Source organism: Schistocerca nitens, chromosome 6 (assembly GCF_023898315.1).
Source record: "Schistocerca nitens isolate TAMUIC-IGC-003100 chromosome 6, iqSchNite1.1, whole genome shotgun sequence".
Lineage (NCBI taxonomy): Eukaryota > Metazoa > Arthropoda > Insecta > Orthoptera > Acrididae > Schistocerca > Schistocerca nitens.
Window position 1 is genome coordinate 392,589,094 of NC_064619.1, and position 20,909 is coordinate 392,610,002.

Consider the following 20,909-nt stretch of genomic DNA (forward strand, 5'->3'; position numbering starts at 1 on the left):
AACAACGTCAAATGTGAACAGCATATTATCGACGCAGAGGAAACATCATGCAACAAACAAAAAATCAGAAATTTACCAAAGATGGCACTGTAAGCATCTTACCATAAATGGCATCGGTTACAAATGACAGATGAATCACAATGTGATGGCTATGACTTGAGTTGCACATTACAACGTCTGCACTGTTCACTGTGCATGACTGCTCAAGTTCCATAGTCAATAGTTGTGGCACTGTTAGTTAGGTAACCCCATTCATCACAGCAAGTTCATACCATACTGGATTGAAAAAATTGGATTTTAATTGCCCTCAGGCCAAAAACCACATAAAAAGCAAAAGACAATAGTGTTTAATTGTTCTGGACCAAAAATTGCATAAAAAGCAAAATGACATACGTTTTTAATTGTCCTAGGCCCAAAAACTACATAAAAAGCAACACTTGTTTCTAATTGACATGAGACTGGCACAAGACATGTTCAATACGCTGCCCATCATTTTTTGCCACAAGCTGAAATCACGAAACAGCATTTTCCACATTAGATCAGAGTGTCTCAGGTGCACTGAACACATCATCTTTCAGATGACCCCACTGCCAGAAGTCACACGGATTATGATCTGGTGATACCAATGGCATGGCCGATTATTCTAGAATTTCTGAAATTCCTCTGCAAGCAACCACTTCACTGGCTGCACAATGTGCAAGAAGACAGTCATATTGCCTAAGAATGATCCCATACACACATCCATGCTGCTGAAGGGTTGGAATGATGGTGCGCAGATGACTCATAGTGATTATCAGAAACAGGTCTCATCTCCCTCTTTTTTAAACCCTCCCTATGATAAACACTGCCTTCAACCTGCACTACAGTGTCGCCCTGGAAGATTGAAGTGGTACTAGTTGATGCGCACGTGAACATTCTTCCACTCATATTCTCCAATTCTGCTTATTGACATGTCCTTGGCTACGAAAATGGGCTTTGTCTGCTCACAGAATGTTCCATGGCCATTCATTATCCACTTTGAGCAAGAGCTTCGAGTGAACATCTGACTTGCTGGCAGGTCAGCAGCAAGCAATTCCAGAACAAGGGAGATTTTTATTATTTGTCATATACAGCTGATGGTCTTGAGACATACTGAGTTTCACCTTTATCTGCGATAATACTGCAGAGTCTTGGTGATACTGATGCAAGTTTAGAAGAAGGACATTAATGGGCTCGAGCATGAGATGGACTTTGTATCAGGGAGAGAGACGTACTAGGGCATTTCATGCAGCTACGGTAGCCGCAGTGCCATTGTGGCATAACAGTTAGTATATCTGTCCAGTAAGCTGGAGACCCGGGTCTGAATTCTGGCACTGGTACATACTTTAATTCACTGCTTTGGTCTAAATCAGTACCACAAATAAAGATGATTTTGTATGGATAACAATGTAGGATGTTTTGTAGGATTTTATGCAGTATACTCACAGGCATGCCCAATTTTTCGGCAACTCCCCATGCACTGCATGTTTGCACAACATTCCTCAATCCCTCCTGAAATGCAGTCGCCTCATCTTCGGCAAATGACACACCAACTGCGTTCCTCCCTCTGCCACAATGCACTTCAAAAGAACCTGTCGTATCAAATTTTGTAATCATTTTCTCCAGACTACTAGCAGACATCAGGCCAATGCCTTTTTTCATGTCCTTGAGTGTCCGAAACTACTGCAGGGCTACTGGCACACAGTCACCATTTTTGTAACAGAGCTTTACTTGCAGTGTGCAGTGCACAATCCTTCATGAAGACAATCATGCTGAGTGATGTGCTGCATGTCTGTTGGTGTACATCTCCTGATGCTCACTGTGACATCTGTTGGTCAAATTTTCATTAATTTTGTTTGTTTGTTCTATGACATTCCCCCCCTACATCAACAATATTTTTACCAAATTTGATGTGATTCTCAGCAGTGGTTCTTTTTCTAAAGTGTTCTGAAACTGGAACTTCAATGATGAACAATCTGCATATTTCCATGTGTCAAGTAATCTGGTGGAGCTATGCATGTTTTCAAAATGGGACGATGATTGCATTAACAAAGCAATTGGCAGTAACTGCAGGGGAGTGTTTGTGCATACTCCATGAATCACTGCCCCAGGTCGGAGAATAACATAGCTCCTGGGGCAAGAGCCACAACTAACAACAGGGAAAATGACTAAAGTGAACAAATGACTTTGAAATATGTAGTTGTTCTGCTGATGTATTTCAATCTGTGAACTTGACATTTACACTGAGATTGAAAACCAAGCAATTATTGTAAAGTTCCATGCAGAAAAATAATATGAAGAGTCACTGTATTTGAGGGCAAGAATGCATGGCACTTAGATCTGAGAAGTGTCATATTTATTTATGCAATTGGTTATTGTGGTAAATTCTTGGCTTCTGGGGTTTGCTACCAAATCTGAAAACAAAGTCCAAGTTTTATCCACAGCTGAGACTAAAGGTGAGCTAAAGTAATAATCGGCAATCACCACTCAAGAGAAATGCCAGACTTTTATAAAACTAATACTTAGTATCAGGAACATTACATCATATTGTTATCTCAAATTAAATTTGAATGTTTTTAAGACTACAGCCATTATGAATATGATTGTAACAAACACCCATCACACTCAATGATGAGAGGACAGCCAATCTTTCTTTCATCCTATATGTTTTTCACTGATTTGTCATGATATTAATGCATTGGTTTCTGGGATGCTACAGGGATTCTTCCTTTTTTTAAACTGAGTACCTTTCCAGACTGCAAAATTTTGTGACTACTGCTTTACTCACAAGGGAAACTCCCCATCGCATCCTCCCTCAGATTTAGCGGTAAGATGGCCCAGTGGATAGCCCGTCATAAACTGAACACAGATCAAGAATGAAAACTGGAAGAAGGTGTACTGAACTGTGGGGAAAAAACAAAATAGAAACAGTGAACAGTCCAAGGACAAGAATTGCAATAAATAGCAGCCTAAAACAGTAATGGTGTTATGGGTAATGGTAATGGTAATGGTATTGGCCTGTCAAGTGGGCAAACCGTGTTCTAAACTCCCTCGTGCCTTTCTGCCCCCACAACATTATGAACTGTCTGTCAGTTATTGAAATGTTTGTTCTCTTTCTGTAGTCTTGGCAGTTGTCATGTTATACTTTGGCAATAGAATATGTGTCATTTGGTAAGAACATGATACCATCACAAGTAAATGGGGTGAATAGTGAGAGCAGGCGAGACACCAAATAGACACCTCACAGAAATAAACAGGTGTGAACTACGTTACAACAAAAGAGTTCAAGAGTCAAGACTTCCAAAACAGAACGCAACTTCAAAACCATATGTTTTGACAGAGCACAGAGAATCTGTGTAATTGTGAAACTGTTGCATTCATTTGTTGCAGTTTATGAGAGAAACTATTATTTTTTCATCAGTTCCTTGAGAGTCATATCACATTCACCTTCATACTAACACCTATTTCGGGCAAGGTGGCATATCTAACTCACTTGCCGGTCATGCAAATTAGATGCGTCAATAACAGATTCCTATCATATGACACATGTACTGTCACTAGTGCTCTGTATGACACACCTGATGCATTTTCCTGTAGAGGACTATGTTGACTTGTCTTCTTGTCATCAAATGCTTGCAGTTCCCATTCGAAACTCACTTTCTTTTGGATGCTAATAGAGTAGTTGTGCAGAATCAACTGTCATTATAAGTCCCACTCTTACACCCCGCTGTTGCAAACAAGACATTATACCACAACACAGACACAAATTTGAATAAAGCGAACAGCGAGGAGGAGGGAGGGGGGAATGGATAGGGGGGAGGGGGATGGTGATGGTGAAGAATTTGACACAAGAGAAGTTCACCCACTTGGCAGTCCAACATCATAAACACTTACATCATCTGTGGTAATATTTTGTAATAGCATTCAGTTGTCTAAAATAAAGAATTATGCTTCACTGTCTCAAGTTTCTGCATTGATATTATAAAATCAGAAATATTATAAAATCAGAACTACTTTATTTACCCGAGTATAAGACACCCCCAAATATAAGAAGATCCCCTATTTTTAGTGAGGTTCTTTGAGAAAAGAGCCTGTGTGTTTCTATATACACGCAACAATGAAATTTATAATCTCAGTTGTCACAAATATTTTCCTACAATTTCTGACATTGTGGTTATTCTGGGACCTGAGAACACAGCTGCCCCCTCCCCAATACATAGTGGATTTTGTATATACTGACACGAGAATGTGACTATACTTTTCTTTGTCTCTTGCTTCACAACACTTTATTACTCCTTACTCACTGACTGGCTATGTAGACCAGCAGATGGCACAACCCCTTTGGTTCTCACCATACCATCACTGCAAGTGTTGACAACACTGCTGCACAAAACACATAAGTATGACACTGGCCCCTATCTAGAATTTTACTATCTCCAGCAGAAATGCCTACTACTGTTGAGTAAATTTCCAATTTTAAAATAAATTCCATTACAACTGCGTATGAAAAGACAGCTAAATCAAAAAAATATTTACACTATCCACTCACATTATGTGACCAATTGTCAAAAGCCTGAATAGCAACCTTTTGCAGTGTGGACTGCTGTGAGATGTGCAGGAAGTGTGCCAGTGAGGTTCTGGAAAGTACTGAAAAGGATGTGTAGCCACGCCAACTCCAGCATCATTGCCAGCTGCACTCGGTTTCTTGCTTGAGGATCCATGGTGTAGGCAGCACAATCAAGATGGTGCCATGGGTGCGTGTAGGGGTGGACCTGGTACCCAAGGATAGATGCATATTTGTGTTGATCCACTATTCCTTCTAGAATGACATATTTGTGTTGATCCACTATTCCTTCTAGAATGACAAAGTCATCTAGGAAATGCATCCACCCTGGGCCCTTCCGATGAATGTTGCACAGTGTTTGCTTTCAGAATGCCATACATGCCAATGGTTATCAATGGAGCATAAAATGTGATTCATCCCAAAAGGCCACCTGTCATCACTCAGTGGGTGTTCAGCTGTGGCACTGGCAATCAAATTCTAGCCTTCATTCCTAATCAACAGCAGTCAGTCAGTATGGGTGCATGAACAAGGAGCCTACTGCAGAGGCCCAAACACACTGAATAGTTGTTGAGAGGGCAGTGCTGGTAGCCACTTCGTTCATCTTGGTTGTCAGTTGCTCAATAGTCGCATGCCTACTCACCCATACACGTCTCTGCAACCACTGTTCACCCCTGTCATCAATGGCCCATGGTGCCTCACAGCTGCTTTGGTGCTGGTTTTGAATAGCACAATATGCAATGCATGGTATACTTCATACATGGCGGTATGTTAACAGTTTGCAAATTTAGCGTTTTGGAAATGCTTCCACCCCTGGCCCAAAGCTAATGATCAGTCCCTTTTGGACATCAGATAAATCACACTGTTTCTGCATTATGATGACTGCACTGTCGTCTGCATCCTCACGACCTGCTTTATATACCCTTCACTGCTAGTGCTGCCACCTGGCATCTGTGGGTGTTAATGCACGGTGACGTTGAACATAGGCAGTGGTCACATTAATGTGACTGGGCCATGCAGTTTTGATATAGTTTTCATTGCTACTACAAAAATAGTTAAGTCTTTTCTTTCACTAATGTATAATATATTTTGGTGAAATAAACGCTAACATTTTGCTCAACACAGCTAACGAACAAGTACTACTACCTTTCTGCTAACTTTCTCCAATAAATCCAGAAAATCAATTAACATTAACTTATTGTTAAAGAAAGAGCAGGGTCTGTGTGGTGCTATAAGGTTCTTGTCCTTGATATGGCATCATGGAGCTCTCAACATCTTTGGCATGCACAACACTGGCCAGCCTATGTTACGCGATCTGCTGGCCACTAATTCATCTCACATGAAGGAAGAGGGGTGCGGGGGTGAGGGCAAGATTAGTGGAAAAAAGAATTAAAAACTTAAATAATAGTCCATTAAAACAAATTGCATTCTAATTAGATACTGCCGTTGTTGCACCAGCAGCAAGAGTATGAACATTAGTGCCAGCAATTCTGTGACACTACCCAACCTTTCTTCAAATTAAATCTTCATGTAGCTTCAGTTGCCAAAGTTTCTTCTGTAAATGTACGACATTCCCTATACTAATCTATTACACAATGTAAAAATGCTGGTCTGAGCAGTTCAATTTGCAAATGTAAGAAGACCCTGTATTTTTCAAAGAACGAATCTGGGAAAAAACTTTATCTTATAATTGGGCAAATACAATAAGAGAAGTTACTTAAATTTTATTATTACCTGGTTATGCATCCCTAATAATGGTCCCATGCAGAATTTTGAGCTTTCAACTGTGTGAATAGGTTTTCCTATTCGTATGGAAAACTTTTTGAGCAGCTTCTGTTGGAACTGTAACAATGTAAAACACTATAAAATCTACAGCCTATTTCAGAAAATTTGTTGAAAACTTCCATATAATACAACACTGTACTAAAAGATTATTTTAAAACATCCCATTGTGTCTTGCAAAGTGGTTTGCATCTAATTATTATGCTAAAAACTGATCTATAAATGTAGCATCAGAACATTACCTTATTTAAAACTGTTTCCTGTATTGTCTGCAGGTAATGCTACAGCTTTTGTCACATTCAGAACTTTTGCAACTACACATATAAATCTTGTATTGGAAGTGGTTTAATGTTAGAACATTAGAGAGGGATAAAACTGCTAGAGGGAGGAACCCCCCCCCCCCCCACTCTCTCTCTCTCTCTCTCTCTCTCTCTCTCTCTCTCTCTCTCTCTCTCCCTCTCTCTCTGTGTGTGTGTGTGTGTGTGTGTGTGTGTGTGTAGCGCATGTGAGTGGGGTGTGGGGGGGCACATGCATGTGCAAGACTGTGCGTGCACAGTTGTGTTTGTGCATGGCACATGATATTGTTAGTCTGGGTTCAATGTCTTGCTTCTACAAGATGACCTGCCACTTTTTCAATTTTCTCGATATTCATAATCAGGCTTGAAGCACAAAGACAATGAGCTAACTGTAATTGTAATGACTGTCTCCTAGAACGAACTGCAACACTATTAACATAAACTCATTGTTTAAAATAACTGCAAATTGCAACTGTTTGCTAGCTGAAAATTCAACATATTCTCTCTCAAAGAGCAGCTTATTTTTTTTTTACATCCAGCTGCAACGAAGTACACAGCTGTAATACAAAAATGAGTGAAATACTATATTACTGTATGGGCCAGTACTTACCTTCAGGAGGTGAAATGTGTAGTACTGTTGATAAACATAAATTGAAAGCAACATAGTATCATAGCTTTCAGAACTAAAAGTACCTTCCTCATAGAGGAGAGATGGCTAGGTCCTGGAAGGTTAAAAAGGAAAGGCAGATCATTCAGACCACAAGATGAAAGAGATCCATCTGCAGTCAGATAAAGGACATGTGTGGAATATGATGAAGGAGAAGGTCTTGGACAGAGAATATCAGGAATTGTACACTGATAAGCACTGAGCCAACTTTAGTCTAGAAATGATAAAATCAGAATGAGAAGTAACAACAGATTAGGACGAAGCAAAGTGAACAGTGCAATCATGAATTCAGGACAGCAAAGAAGAAAAGAAAATATCAACAAATTAATAAATTAATTATTCCGTTTGTGTGTGTGTGTGTGTGTGTGTGTGTGTGTGTGTGTGTGTGTGTGTGAGTGCATGCGTGTGCGTGCTTCATATCAGGACATGTAGTTGAAAAAAAAATAAATGTACAAAGTTTAAATTTTTCATGTTAATTTCATTTTCATATTAACACCATCAAATTATTATATTAGCTTCTACATCAGCAACCAGGACTGATTTCAATATAACACATTACGAGTTGCAGTAAACAGTAACTCAGTATTAGAGAACTCATTTACAGAACTCATTTACGTAAAATCGGTAAGCAGGTTGAAGGCTTCCATCCAGTCACTCACTGATCAGTCTGGCCTGGCAACAGAAGACAGCAAAACAAAAGCTGAAATTTTAAATTTAGCTTTTGAAAAATCTTTCACGCAGGAGGATCGTACAAACATACCGCCGTTTGAGTCTCATATAGATTCCTGTAGGGAGGACATAGTGATAGACATCCCCGGGGTTGTGAAGCAGCGGAATGGGTTGAAAATAAATAAATCACCAGGTCCTGATGAGATTCCAATTCGGTTTTACAGAGAGTACTCTACTGCATTGGCTCCTTACTTAGCTTACATTTATCGTGAATCTCTTGCCCAGGGACTGGAAAAAAGCGCAGGTGACACCTGTATATAAGAAGGGTAGAACAATGGATCCTCAAAATTACAGACCAATATCCTTAACATCAGTTTGTTGCAGGATTCTCGAACATTTCTCAGTTCGAATATAATGAATTTCCTTGAGATGGAGAAGTTGCTCTCCATGCATCAGCACGGCTTTAGAAAGCATCGCTCCTGCGAAACGCAACTCACCCATTTTTCACATGATATCTTGCGAACCATGGATGAAAGGGTATCAGACGGATGTCATATTCCTTGACTTCCAGAAGGCGTTTGACTCGGTGCCCCACTGCAGACTCCTAACTAAGGTACGAGCATATGTGATTGGTTCCCAAATATGTGAGTGGCTCGAAGACTTCTTAAGTAATAGAACCCAGTACATTGTCCTCGATGGTGAGTGTTCATCGGAGGTGAGGGTATCATCTGGAGTGTCCCAGGGAAGTGTCGTAGGTCTGCTATTGTTTTCTATCTACATAAAGTAGAAGTGTGTGTGTGTGTGTGGGGGGGGGGGGGGGGGGGGGAAGTTATCTGGACACGTTTAACAGGGCTAGGAGAAATAAATACGACCTATTCTGGAGTACTGCTCGAGAGTTTGGGATCCCTATCAGGTCGGATTGAGGGAGGACATAGAATCAATTCAGAGGCGGGCTGCTAGATTTGTTACTGGTAGGTTTGATCATCACGCGAGTGTTACGGAAATGCTTCAGGAACTCGGGTGGGAGTCTCTAGAGGAAAGGAGGCGTTCCTTTTGTGAATTGCTACTGAGGAAATTTAGAGAACCAGCATTTGAGGCTGACTGCAGTACAATTTTACTGCCGCCAACTTATATTTCGTGGAAAGACCACAAAGATAAGGTAAGACAGATTAGGGCTCGTACAGAGGCATATAGGCAGTCATTTTTCCCTCGTTCTGTTTGGGAGTGGAACAGGGAGAGTAGATGCTAGTTGTGGTACGAGGTACCCTCCGCCACGCACCATATGGTGGATTGCAGAGTATGTATGTAGATGTAGATTTAGATGTAGCAGCTAACTACTAAAGTACTCACAGATACCACAAACCTCAGTAAATAAACAAAGCAGGAAAGATGTTCCTAAACAGCAGTTTGGTAAAGTAAAACCTGCCACATACCCATTAACTGACAGGGCAAGTACTGTGTCCAGCAATTTTGCTAATTTTTACACTCAACAGATTGATCACTTTCTCACATTTCCTTTAACAAGAGAGCAACATGGGACTGTGATTAACAACTTAATTTGCTCTGGATCAATTCCTGTACCACACACTTTCAAACCTCTACAATCTAACACAAAACTAATAAAAATAAAAATGTGATCGATCTTGATTTAGCTATAACAAACTTTCCTCTTCACATAAACACAATCTTCCAGCAGGAGTAGCTGCTGATCATCAGCAACTGCTTACAAGGGAAAAGGAGAAGGAGGGATGCCTTCCATTCATGGATATTTTTGTTCGCCGCAAAGATGAAGTCACCTTGGGATATAGAGCATATCGGAAACTGATGGATACATGTTTATATTTATGTGCAAATAGCTGCCATCATTCTTCACAGATGATAAGTTTCCTAAGAACTCCCATGCACAGAGCTCACATCATTGCTGATGAGAACAGTCTGCAGGACGGGCTCCTACACGTGCAGAGTGTTTCTGAAGCCAACGGGTATTCTACACAGCAGATACATAAGGTGCAATAAATGAAACTAAGCGTGGCAAAAAGCACTGCAGAAGAACACACAGATAAGATTTAAATCCATGGCTTTCCTGCGATATGTGGGAAGCTTGTCATCAAAAACAGCATGGATCCTAAGCAAGCACAAAGTAAAAGTGATTTTTTGTCCTCTACTTAAAACAGCAGCACTCTTGGGTTCTGTTAAAGATGATATCATGCTCTGGGAAGCTGATGTTCATAACACCCCCTGCGAATGTGGCCTCTCATACATTGGACACAAGTCATATCCATATTTTAAGGACTATAAGATGCACTTTTTCCTTCGAAAAATTGCCTCCAAAATTGTGGTGCTTCTTATATTTGAAATTAATATAAAAATGTCTAGTGTTTGATTTAAAGTTCCCACCAGTCTTAAAAATAGCCATATATTCGATGCTGTGGGAAACCTATCTTTCTCTGGCAACATGGGAGCAGCAGCGCACCAATGCGATAAGTGTGAGTTGCGAGGATTCACAAGCTTACTAACACTGTCTCCCTCCTGTCCCACCACCGCAAATCCAGAACATTGTCTAACTTATGATGCATCATTGCAGTCTACGGTGGCTGTGAACTTGAACTGAAAGTGATTTGAGTTATAGGCAACAGTAAAATATTTTTGTTAGTAGCAAAGTTCATAAAAGAGAAAAAAGAAAGATACTCATATGATGCGGGCTATGAATTGAAAGTAATAGCATATGCATAAGAACATGGAAAGAGAGCAGATGAGAGGCATTTCGGCCCTTCACCAACAGAAAAAACCATTCATGATTGGCGGGCTGCTAAACAAGAACTGAAACAAATGAGAAAGACTAAATGTGCAAATAGAGGACTGAATGCAAAATGGCCAAAACTATAAGATGGCATATTGAAATGAATTCAAGGCCACCATCAAAATGGCACTGAAATGAATACAAAAATGATTAAAATACACGCTCATAAGCTAGAGCTACAGTGGAAATTAACAGACGTTAAGGGTGGAGTTGGCTGGTGCTAAAGGTTTATCAAGTGTCATCGACTTAGCGTGTGAACCAAAAAAATCTCAGAAAATGCCAAAGAGAATGAAGAGAACATACTATCTTTCCATCAATTCATTATTCAACATTGAAAGAAAACAAATGCGGAACTAAACAAAATAGCAAATATGGACAAAACTCCTCTGACATTTGATGTGCCAAGTAATAGAACTGTTGCCATGAAAGGTGCTAAAACTGCAACTATAAAAACACGTGGACAAGAAAAAATGTGCTACACTGTTGTACTTTAATGTTGTTCTGGCAGTACTAAACATAATCCAATAATCATTTTCAAACGCAAAATAATGCCAAAACCTTCTGGAATACTGCCAGCTGTCACTGTTCAAGTACATGACAACGATTGGATGGACAAGGCTGGTATGAAATTACGGGTTAACAGAGTAAGGGAGAGAAGGAAAGGCACTTTATTGAAGAAGAGTTATCTTCTTGTGCTGATCTGTTTAGAAGTCATTTGAAAAATTATGCGAAAGAGAAATTGAGATAGGGAAAAGTGTATATAAGGGAGAAACGGAAGCAATGGACGATGGATGAAATCTGACACGAATTCATGGCGAAAGGAGCTTTAAAATGACCTACAATCATACAGGAGGGGCAGGGGATAAAACAGCCTTAGTCTAGAGTGAAGACCATCTTATATATGGAGAGGACAATGACGATGAAAGAGGAAGAGGAAGAAGAAAATTTAGATGACTATTTTCTGGAATTTTAAAGGTTAGTATGGTTTCATAAGCTAAGAATTTTTTTTAGTTTGGCCTTGCAACCTAATAATAAAAATGGTAAAAATGTTATTTAAAAAAAGTGCTTAAAAATTACGGTGTGTCTTATAGTCATTAATGTGTCACAGCCCATAAAATATGGTAGTCCATGAAAGAACGGAACACCACGGGTACACCCGCATCTTACAGCCAAATAAATCAGCTGTGGCAGAAGACTGTATTGATACTGCTCAGTCAATGATGTGGGAAAACGTCCAAATTTTAGGATCTACATCATTTTTCAGGGTCTCGGTGGTGAAAAAATGCAATTGAAATTTGCCTGGTGGCAATTTAATTAATAGAGATAGTGGCTTCAGCTTAGGTAAGTTACAGAATCTGGTGCTTTTTGTAATAAACTTGCAAAAGTGGCATTCACCATGTTACAGCCTCTCCATTTCATCCTCAGTCAAACAGGGAGGCAGAGTGGCTGGTCCGTATTTTAAAATGAAAAACCACATCACACAATCCTTTCCCAAGGAAGCCCTCAATAGGTTCTTTAGCTCTTATAGGGTCACTCCTGCTGGTGACCGTAGCCCAGAAGAGTTGCTTCACAGTCGCCAGACACATATGCTACTTCCTGCTCCAGCCAATACCCAACTACCCACTGGTGTCTGCCTCTCAGTGGTTCCATCTTGTCTCAGCTGGGACTGTAGCTTTGGTTGGTGCCTTAGGTGGACACCAGTGGCCGTTCATCACTGCTGAAACTGCTGTCTCTGCATTGTGTGCATCTTCATCACTTGGTGTCTCGAAAATACGACCAGCACCACCAATGTGTGACCAGCAACGCACCAGAGACCTCGCTGCATCTGCAGCTGCCTCCACTGTACGTGCTGGCCCATCTCCCCTCCAATTCCTGTGCCACCTTTGTTCTGGGCATTGCCGACAGCAGGTGGAGTAGTTAGTACCAGGCCATCTCCATCTCCTCAGCTCCTGCCGCCTGGCCACCACCTGGATCTACTCTTCTGCCACTGTTGCCGAGAGCCTGTCTGAAGGTGGACATGGATATGGCATTTCTGTCACCAGTGCTCCCTTATAGTCTTTCATGTGTTAGTGGAAACCGTGCCTGTTCATGCCCATGCCGTTTCAGACCATATTCTCCTGTGATGGCACAACACCTTCTCCAACAGTGGTCCCTTTCCACAGAAGATTTGGACATCTCCACAGTGAACACTTTTTCCCATGGAAGAAAGAGTATCGTAACCCTATAAAGTGTGCGCACATAATTAAATAGCATACACCTCCATGGCCAGCCTCAAAAGGCCATCTCACATCAGCACAGATGGCACAGCAAGTGTTGCAACATGAGCAAACAGCCATATATAAGCCAGAGCACCGGGCCCTCAGCAATCTACTGTTTTTAAGACTACAGAACATTTACTGTTAGACTGTGCATTAATGAACCTTCTGATTTCATATGTTGTACTTATTTTTGTGACATTCAGTGTGTGTATTTTCCTTTATATGGATATGAATTGAAAGTTGGTTAGTGAGAAATTTAATATCGTATTTATGCAATGTTACAACAGTATGGATTTGTTGGAGGATGTGAAGCTTTTCATCATTGAGCATCTTGTGGTGCAATGCTGCCCAATTAGCAGCTGGCCACAAAAGCCAGATGGATCCATCATGAATGACATATTTACAACTATCCACCTCCTACACACACATGTAAGTGGTTTATCTAATAGTTTACTATCTTTAACATCTGTCAGTACCATAACAATATGCACTCTCATATTAATTCAAATGTGAGGACACCTTATCATGTAAAAGCTACTGAGCTGCTCAGCAATTAGCTGTCACTATGCTTACTAATCAGCTTTAGTTGAATTTTGTTCCATTATTTATTAAACTGGAAATAATGAACTTTAAATCCAGATGCATTTGTGTCTGCCATTTATTTTAGTACTGGTAGTGATGCGAAATTATGGACTTTACAATAATTAAAAGGCTGACTAGTTCAAATAAGCACCACTAGGTGCCCAAATGGTGTGTATAATTGTGGTTTTAATATAATCCTCTTTTAACTGCTGTTGTTAAGTTCTATAGAAACCAATGGATGTATGATTCTTCTAGATTTATACACAACATTCTTCTTTGATAAAATATGAATAGCAATTACGTACATATCAATAGCCACCTACACAATGTAGTTCATACTACTACCACTTTGATTAGAAAGAATTTGTACTGGTTTAATACCGCTCACCATCATTGTCAATTTTACTGTATAGCAACAAAATATATTTCCTTCAAATGGCTATTATTGTAATAATACAAATAATCAACTACATACATACATACATACATACATACATACATGACACATGTATAGAGGGCACCATAGTCATGTATGATGTACACTGAGGCCACCTGCTAGATAACTGTAAACAGCAGCCTCAGTGCAGTTTGAACTCTTGATGTGTATATTCCCAGAGGAAATATGCCAAATAACAGGATGTAATTTGTTAACTTTATCTGCTAGTATGTACCATCAACTTATAAGTGAAATTTGCATAATTGCACTTTGGTCCCAACATGTACATGATTGTATTCACATGGGTTGCTGTATAACCTCTAGCATCGAAGATGGTCACTCAGTGACCAAAATTTAGATGGGTTACAAATAAACACAAACTGCGACTGTTTGGTGTTTCTTCTTCCACCAAACAAAATAAGTAGAGTCGCTGAGCACTTCCAGGTTCCAGATGGGAAAAAAAAAAAAAAAAAAAAAAAAAAAAGCGAAAGTTGCTCATGAATGTATCCTACTGGTGATGAGAAAATAGGTACCTTTCTTTAAACTGCGTGCACCTTATTATTAAACAAAATAAATTTTAAATAAAACAACCTTATGGGAAAGAAAAGTAGAGAGATTCATTTTATCACTATTCCAGAAAGAATGGAATATACAGCTCACACCATAGCAAGGAGATGAAGACAATAATAGTTATGTTGTTCTAGCAGTAGCTATCTATAAATTCGATTTTGGTTTTATTTTTACTAATCCCCATAATCCTGTTGCATGCTGCTACACATGGATATGGGACAAGTCACAATTACAATTTGTATAAATATAATAAACTTGTAACAAGAAAAACAACAGTTCCATACACAGAATCAAACAAATCAGCTAAAGCTTATGGTATTTAAGAACATATTTCATCATCATCTGCATCAAGGATTGGGCCTTTAGCTCTGTTCTTTCTCTTTCAAAATTGGTCAAGCCATCTCTTCATTGGTTTTCCTGAAGATCTTTTGCCTCTCGGTTTACACTGTTTTATGGCTTTGGTGATTCTTGCATCTGGCATACAGTCTGTGTGTTCTTCCCATCTTAAATGACGATGCTTTATTATGTCAATAACATTTCACTTATTCAGATCAGCTCAGGTGTCATCATTTCTCTTTTATCAGTGAAAGTATATCTAGCCACATATCTAAGGAAAACCATTCCATAAGCTTCTATGCTCTTTTCATCTCTCTTCTTAAGAGCCCGGTTTTCGCTTCTATAGAACAGTACTGGTATAGCTATGTAGCTATTACTTTACAGAAGTAGAGTACTTCTGTGGACTTCCTTTTCTGATGTTCTGGGTAAAATTCCATAGAAATAATTAGAGAGGACTAACTTATTTTGTATTTTAATGTTTGCCCTGTACGTAATAATGCATCATGAAAATTTAAATGTATTAACTTGCTCTATGATCTGCTTGTCAATTTCAGTCTTAGCTCGCTTGGGCTGGTGTCCAAAAAATGTTACTGATTTTGTCTTTGTGATGGAGATATTCTCTGGATATTTTGCTTAATTTAAAGACAGCTTCTTGTAAGTCATTTTCATTCTAACAATTACTTTGTTGTCAGCAAAAATTAGTGTACTAACATCCACATCATTAATTTTAAAAAAGAAAATATTTCACTTGGTTATTTTAGACTCATAATACACCTGTAAAATGAACTATATCAGCTATAAACTTATGGTATGTACGATATTTAATTCACTTATTTTAAACTGGCATTTTTCAATTCATCTACTGTATAGAAGCAGTTCTCCTGAAGTAACGTTTTTATTTTTACTCTGAATCCTTGGCTATTCAACTTCACTCTTTCAGGTAGATTGTTGTACAGAAGAATTCACATGTTCCTCACAATGCTGCACCCATTACATAGCCACTGACTAACTTTAAATACATCCCAGGAATGACGTGTTTGATGATGGTGAGTGTCTTATTTTTAGTAAAACTTACTGTTTTGTTAATATTAATACAAGGCACCGGTAGGATATAGTACTCCAGAAATAGATGTTCAGTGTTGGAGGAGAAAGGCACTTTTCTCATAATCACTATTCTTCTGCATAATACATATCTCTCTGCGAAAGACACCACGAAATACAATGCAGTGTGTGAGTACTGAGTGTACTTGTGCAAAGTATGTTATTTTAGTGTTCTGGTGTCACAGACTTTACTAAGGACATTAGATGAATAGTACAACCTGCCCAGTCTATTTACTAAGTGTTTTTAAATGTATGTCCCACCGCAGAGTGTCATCTATCCACATTCCGAGGAATTTGTTGGTTAACTCTTGGTTATGGGCACATTTCAAAGATTACATTATCTACCTTTGATAAAACTATATGTGATGGGCAAAATTTTATGTATACAGTTTCGTCTATATTGAGTTAACAGCTTGTTTATATTTAATCAGTTAACCAGCTTGGAGCTTATATCACAAATCATGTTACAGAGTTCGTTAGCACATTGATTTGGATATAGTACACTGGTGTCACCATCAAATATTACTGGTAGACCTTTCTCAATTTCTGAGGCAATTGTTGATAAGTATAATAAACAGAAATGGATGAGGGGTGGAACCTTGAGGAATTGCTTTGTGTTACAGCTTGCTCCTTTAATCGTATGCTTCCAAAAATTTTTGAGGCGATTACAAATGTTTGTATTTTGTTTCAATGATAGTATGATCAAAATCAATCATTGCACTTTCCCCTAATTTCATATTATTACAGCTTTTTCATGAGTAATTCATGGTTGGTGAGACTGAAGCACTTTGTGAAATCAAGGAATAATTCTGCTGCATACTTTCTGCAGTGAGAGTATTATAAATGTCATTTAGAAATGAATATAGGGCCCCCATTTATAGAGCTCCCTTTTTAAAAGTCAAACTGATGAGGACCCAATAAACAGTTCCTTCCTAGGAACTTAATGTTACTGTCATATACTGCTTTCTCCAGAATTTCATAGGATCGAGATGGATCACTTTAGAGTGACTGTATATGATGGACAGTCCTTCCCTTTATGAACTGTTCTACTGGATACATTTCTATCCAGTACATGGTCAACTATTATTTTAAAATTGAGCCATAGTGGCTCTACACCCTCCTGCACTGTGCTGAAAGTTTCAAGTTCCTTATTGAGGTATGACACTATTGATCTTTTATCTACTTCACTGAACAAATATATCTTTCTGATTGTTTTAGTTGTCCTTTGTACTTTGGTAATCACTGTTTGACATCCTCACAGATCCAATATATTCTCATAAAAAGTGTAGTTCCTAACTACCTGTTCTACGTAGTTTGCACAGAAGGCATTTAGTAATGTTTCACAGGATGTCAAACCCATTAAAGGATGGACTCTGTGGGAAGTGTGGCATCAATGATGGGAAAGTTATTGATGTAGCAAGAACTTGGTTGAGGTGCAGATCAGTAGAACGGTATCATGACGGCATGCAGTCTACACATTAAGGTGGCATAAAGTCACGGAACTGGATGGAGATTATGTTCATAGCTAACACTTGGGGAACAATATGGTGTATTTAAATCTTGAATGAAACCATTCCACTTTGAGAAAAAAAATACGTTGCATTACTTATTGAATGACCCTCATATCAGGTTCCGAACATCACCGTCACTAAGCGGGTAGAAATGTGTAAGAACATACTCCAGAATATGTGAAGATATCTCTGTTGTACCTCACCTGGCAACGCTTTCATACAAGAAAGCAGTGTTACTACCAGTATTATGTATTATCAGATTGTAACAAGAATACTGCCATTGACAAAATACAGAAGAATGATTCACCGGTAGACAGAAGAGTACCTGCTGAAGGTCTAAACATGAAGTCTCACTATCATGATAATAATATCTTGAATGAAACCATTCCACTTTGAGGGGAAAAAAATACGTTGTATTACTTATTGAATGACCCTCGTATCAGCTTCCGAACATCACCGTCACTAAGTAGATAGAAATGTGTAAGAACATACTTTGGAATATGTAAAGATATCTCTTTTGTACTTCACCTAGCCACTGAATGCTACCTGCACTGACCAATCTGGAGTCCTGTTTGGCTTCTGATATCACAGTCCACAATTCAGAAACTACACAGAATGCTAATTAACCCATGAGAAAAAAACAGAATGTCACATACCCACCATATGCACTGCAAATTTCCTCCAATGATTATGAACAAACTATATGGCAAAAAATTTGATTCTCCCACTCTCAAAGTCTGATCTGTCAGGTTCATCTTGAATTGCCTATCAGTTCATTAATAGTCACAGTTATTGCAATATTTTGATATTAAGTAACCTAATGCACAAAATTCAATTACGAATTTAGCAATGTAAAATAGCAGTCACTATGTTCAGTTGTTAAAAATTGGGTCACACTCTGCTGCATACGAAATGTAGGTGACATATGAAAAGATAAAGAGAGAATGAAATATTAAAACAGCCAATGTATCTCAAAAAAAGTTTGAGATTGAGAGAGAGTAGGTATTTTAAAGTTTTAGTCTGGGAAGTCTTCATGAATACTTTCAGTGTTGATAAAATCTTCTCGTGCTGACAGCCGAGTCAACACATTGACTCGGCTGTCAACCCGAGAAGATTTTATCATTGAGATTCGCCGAGAAAGCCTGCATTCTCATATACTGTCAATGTTGATCGTAAGAATGTTGTATTGAAACAAGACAAGTAAACATAAAACACGATATTTATTTATGTAACGTGTGCTAGGTTATGATTCTGCTGGTATTTTATAATTTCTGTTTGGGGTATCCATTGGGTTTTGTGCACAATTGAGGATGTAGCAACTGATTCTCTGATCAGCACAGGTGTAGCAGAGAGACCTCAACATCGCATATGGCTCCAAAGGATATTTAGAGCAGAAGTCTTTCTTGGATCAACATTAACAATGATGTATAAAAAAGAATATCAATTGGATAATAAAGATAGTCAGTCATTTGAGACGCATTACTTTGGAAAGGTTTATTGTATCAATGCATGTTAATAAACCAAACCTGTCCCTCTCAAATATAGACTTTCTCAACTATGCTTAAACAATATATGAGGGTAATCCCGAAAGGAAGGTCTCCTATTTTTTTTATATAAGTACATAGACCTGTTTATTTCTACAATGGTTTAAATCAGTTTACAGCTTGAACATTTAGCTATTCTTCCACATAATCACCATTTCTGTTGATGCATTTTTGTAGAGGTTGTGGCAGTTTTTGTACGCCCATGTCATACCAGCTCGCTGCCGTGCTGTTCAGAAAGTTATGAACCTCTTCTTTCACCTTCTCGTCGGAGCTGAATCGCTTTCCAGCCAAATGTTCTTTTAACCTAGGGAACAGGTGATAGTCACTGGGTGCCAAGTCAGGACAATAGGGTGGGTGGGTGGGTGGGTGATTATGTTCCACTGAAACTGTTGCAGGAGAGCAACGGTTTGACGAGCAATGTGTGGGCGAGCGTTATCATGGCGAATGAGTACGCCCTTGCTCAACATTCCTCTTCTTCAGTTCTGAATTGCCCATTTGAGTTTTTTCAGAGTCTCATAGTGCCTGTCAGCATTAGTTGTGGTCCCAGTGATTCAGTTCCGAGGACGAGGTGAAAGAAGAGGTTCATTACTTTCTGAATGGCATGGCGGTGAGCTGGTATGACATGGGTATACAAAAACTGCCGCAGCATCTACAAAAATGCATCGACAGAAATGGCAATTATGTCGAAAAATAGCTAAATGTTCAAGCTGTAAACTGCTGTAAACTATTGTAAAAATAAACAGGTCTATGTACTTATAAAAAAATAGGATACCTTACTTTTGAGATTACCCTCGTATGTATCGTGGTGTTCTGAAGAATGAGGAGGATTTGAGTCCTGCAGAGCCAGCAGTTAACTCAATTTATCCTGTGGAACCCTCGCAATAGAAAAATGAAATTCTGACAAATGACAGCATGCAAAGAGGACAGTATTTTGCCGTATGGTTAATATGTTGAACTTCCTTATCTACTACGATATGAAAATAACAACAGATGTTTGTTTAACAACGTAATTTTTTAAGTACAAGTAATAGCATATGAGACAAGAATTGCTGGGAAGTTTGCAACAGCAAAAATGAAGAAATTAGACTTATTTTTATACCCAGCAGGTGCTTTTTCATAAACTACTGACCTGTCTTGCTTTCAGCTGGTAGTTTAGCAATACACTGTTTCAGGTGTCTTAATACACCATGGGTCACAACATACTTATTTTAGAAGCTCACTCTCAGGTCAGATGCGAAATGGGATTTCAAACCATGGATGTGCCAGATTGTATTGCTCTAATTGAACCCTTAGGCTCAAGTACTCATCGCAGTCGAAGTGACATGCAAACACAGGTACATAGAGATAAATGTATGATGGAAACCAATAATCTTAATCAAAAGTAAAGTAAAGGAAAGCTTTTCCAAGTCCTTCATAGTGCATGAAGTTAATTGAGTTAATGCTCACTTACAAAGTATCTGCTGTAGGCTCGTTCATCCAAGGCTGATGTCGTTTAGTGAACTCCAAACTCTGCCATGCCTCACATTTGAGGGCCTCTATAAAGGGCATTTGGAGTTGTTTGCTTTTAGATGACACATGACTGCACTACTTTTCACTTTCAATTCTCAATCAGTGAGTGTGAAATCGGTGGTTTCCCGATTCATGTGACCTCTTAATGGACTGACAAAAGAAGCTTGCAATGTTAAGTCTCTAATTTTGTTACAAGGCTAAAATATGCCTTTTATGATTGTGTTTTCTCTTCTTCTTTTTTTCCTGGCAATCCTTCATGATTCAGTCAT

At 38.9% G+C, this 20,909-nt stretch overlaps 1 protein-coding gene across 8 annotated transcripts in view; it reads right to left on the minus strand.

Moving 5' to 3' along the window:
- LOC126262232 (cap-specific mRNA (nucleoside-2'-O-)-methyltransferase 2) overlaps positions 1-20,909 on the minus strand; it is a 275,061-nt gene that overhangs the window by 57,026 nt on the left and 197,126 nt on the right. For all 8 annotated transcript variants that reach the window (XM_049958694.1, XM_049958697.1, XM_049958700.1 and 5 more), the window contains one exon: positions 6,314-6,421. In XM_049958694.1, coding sequence (XP_049814651.1) covers positions 6,314-6,421 — 108 coding nt within the window. The remainder of the gene's footprint in view (positions 1-6,313; positions 6,422-20,909) is intronic.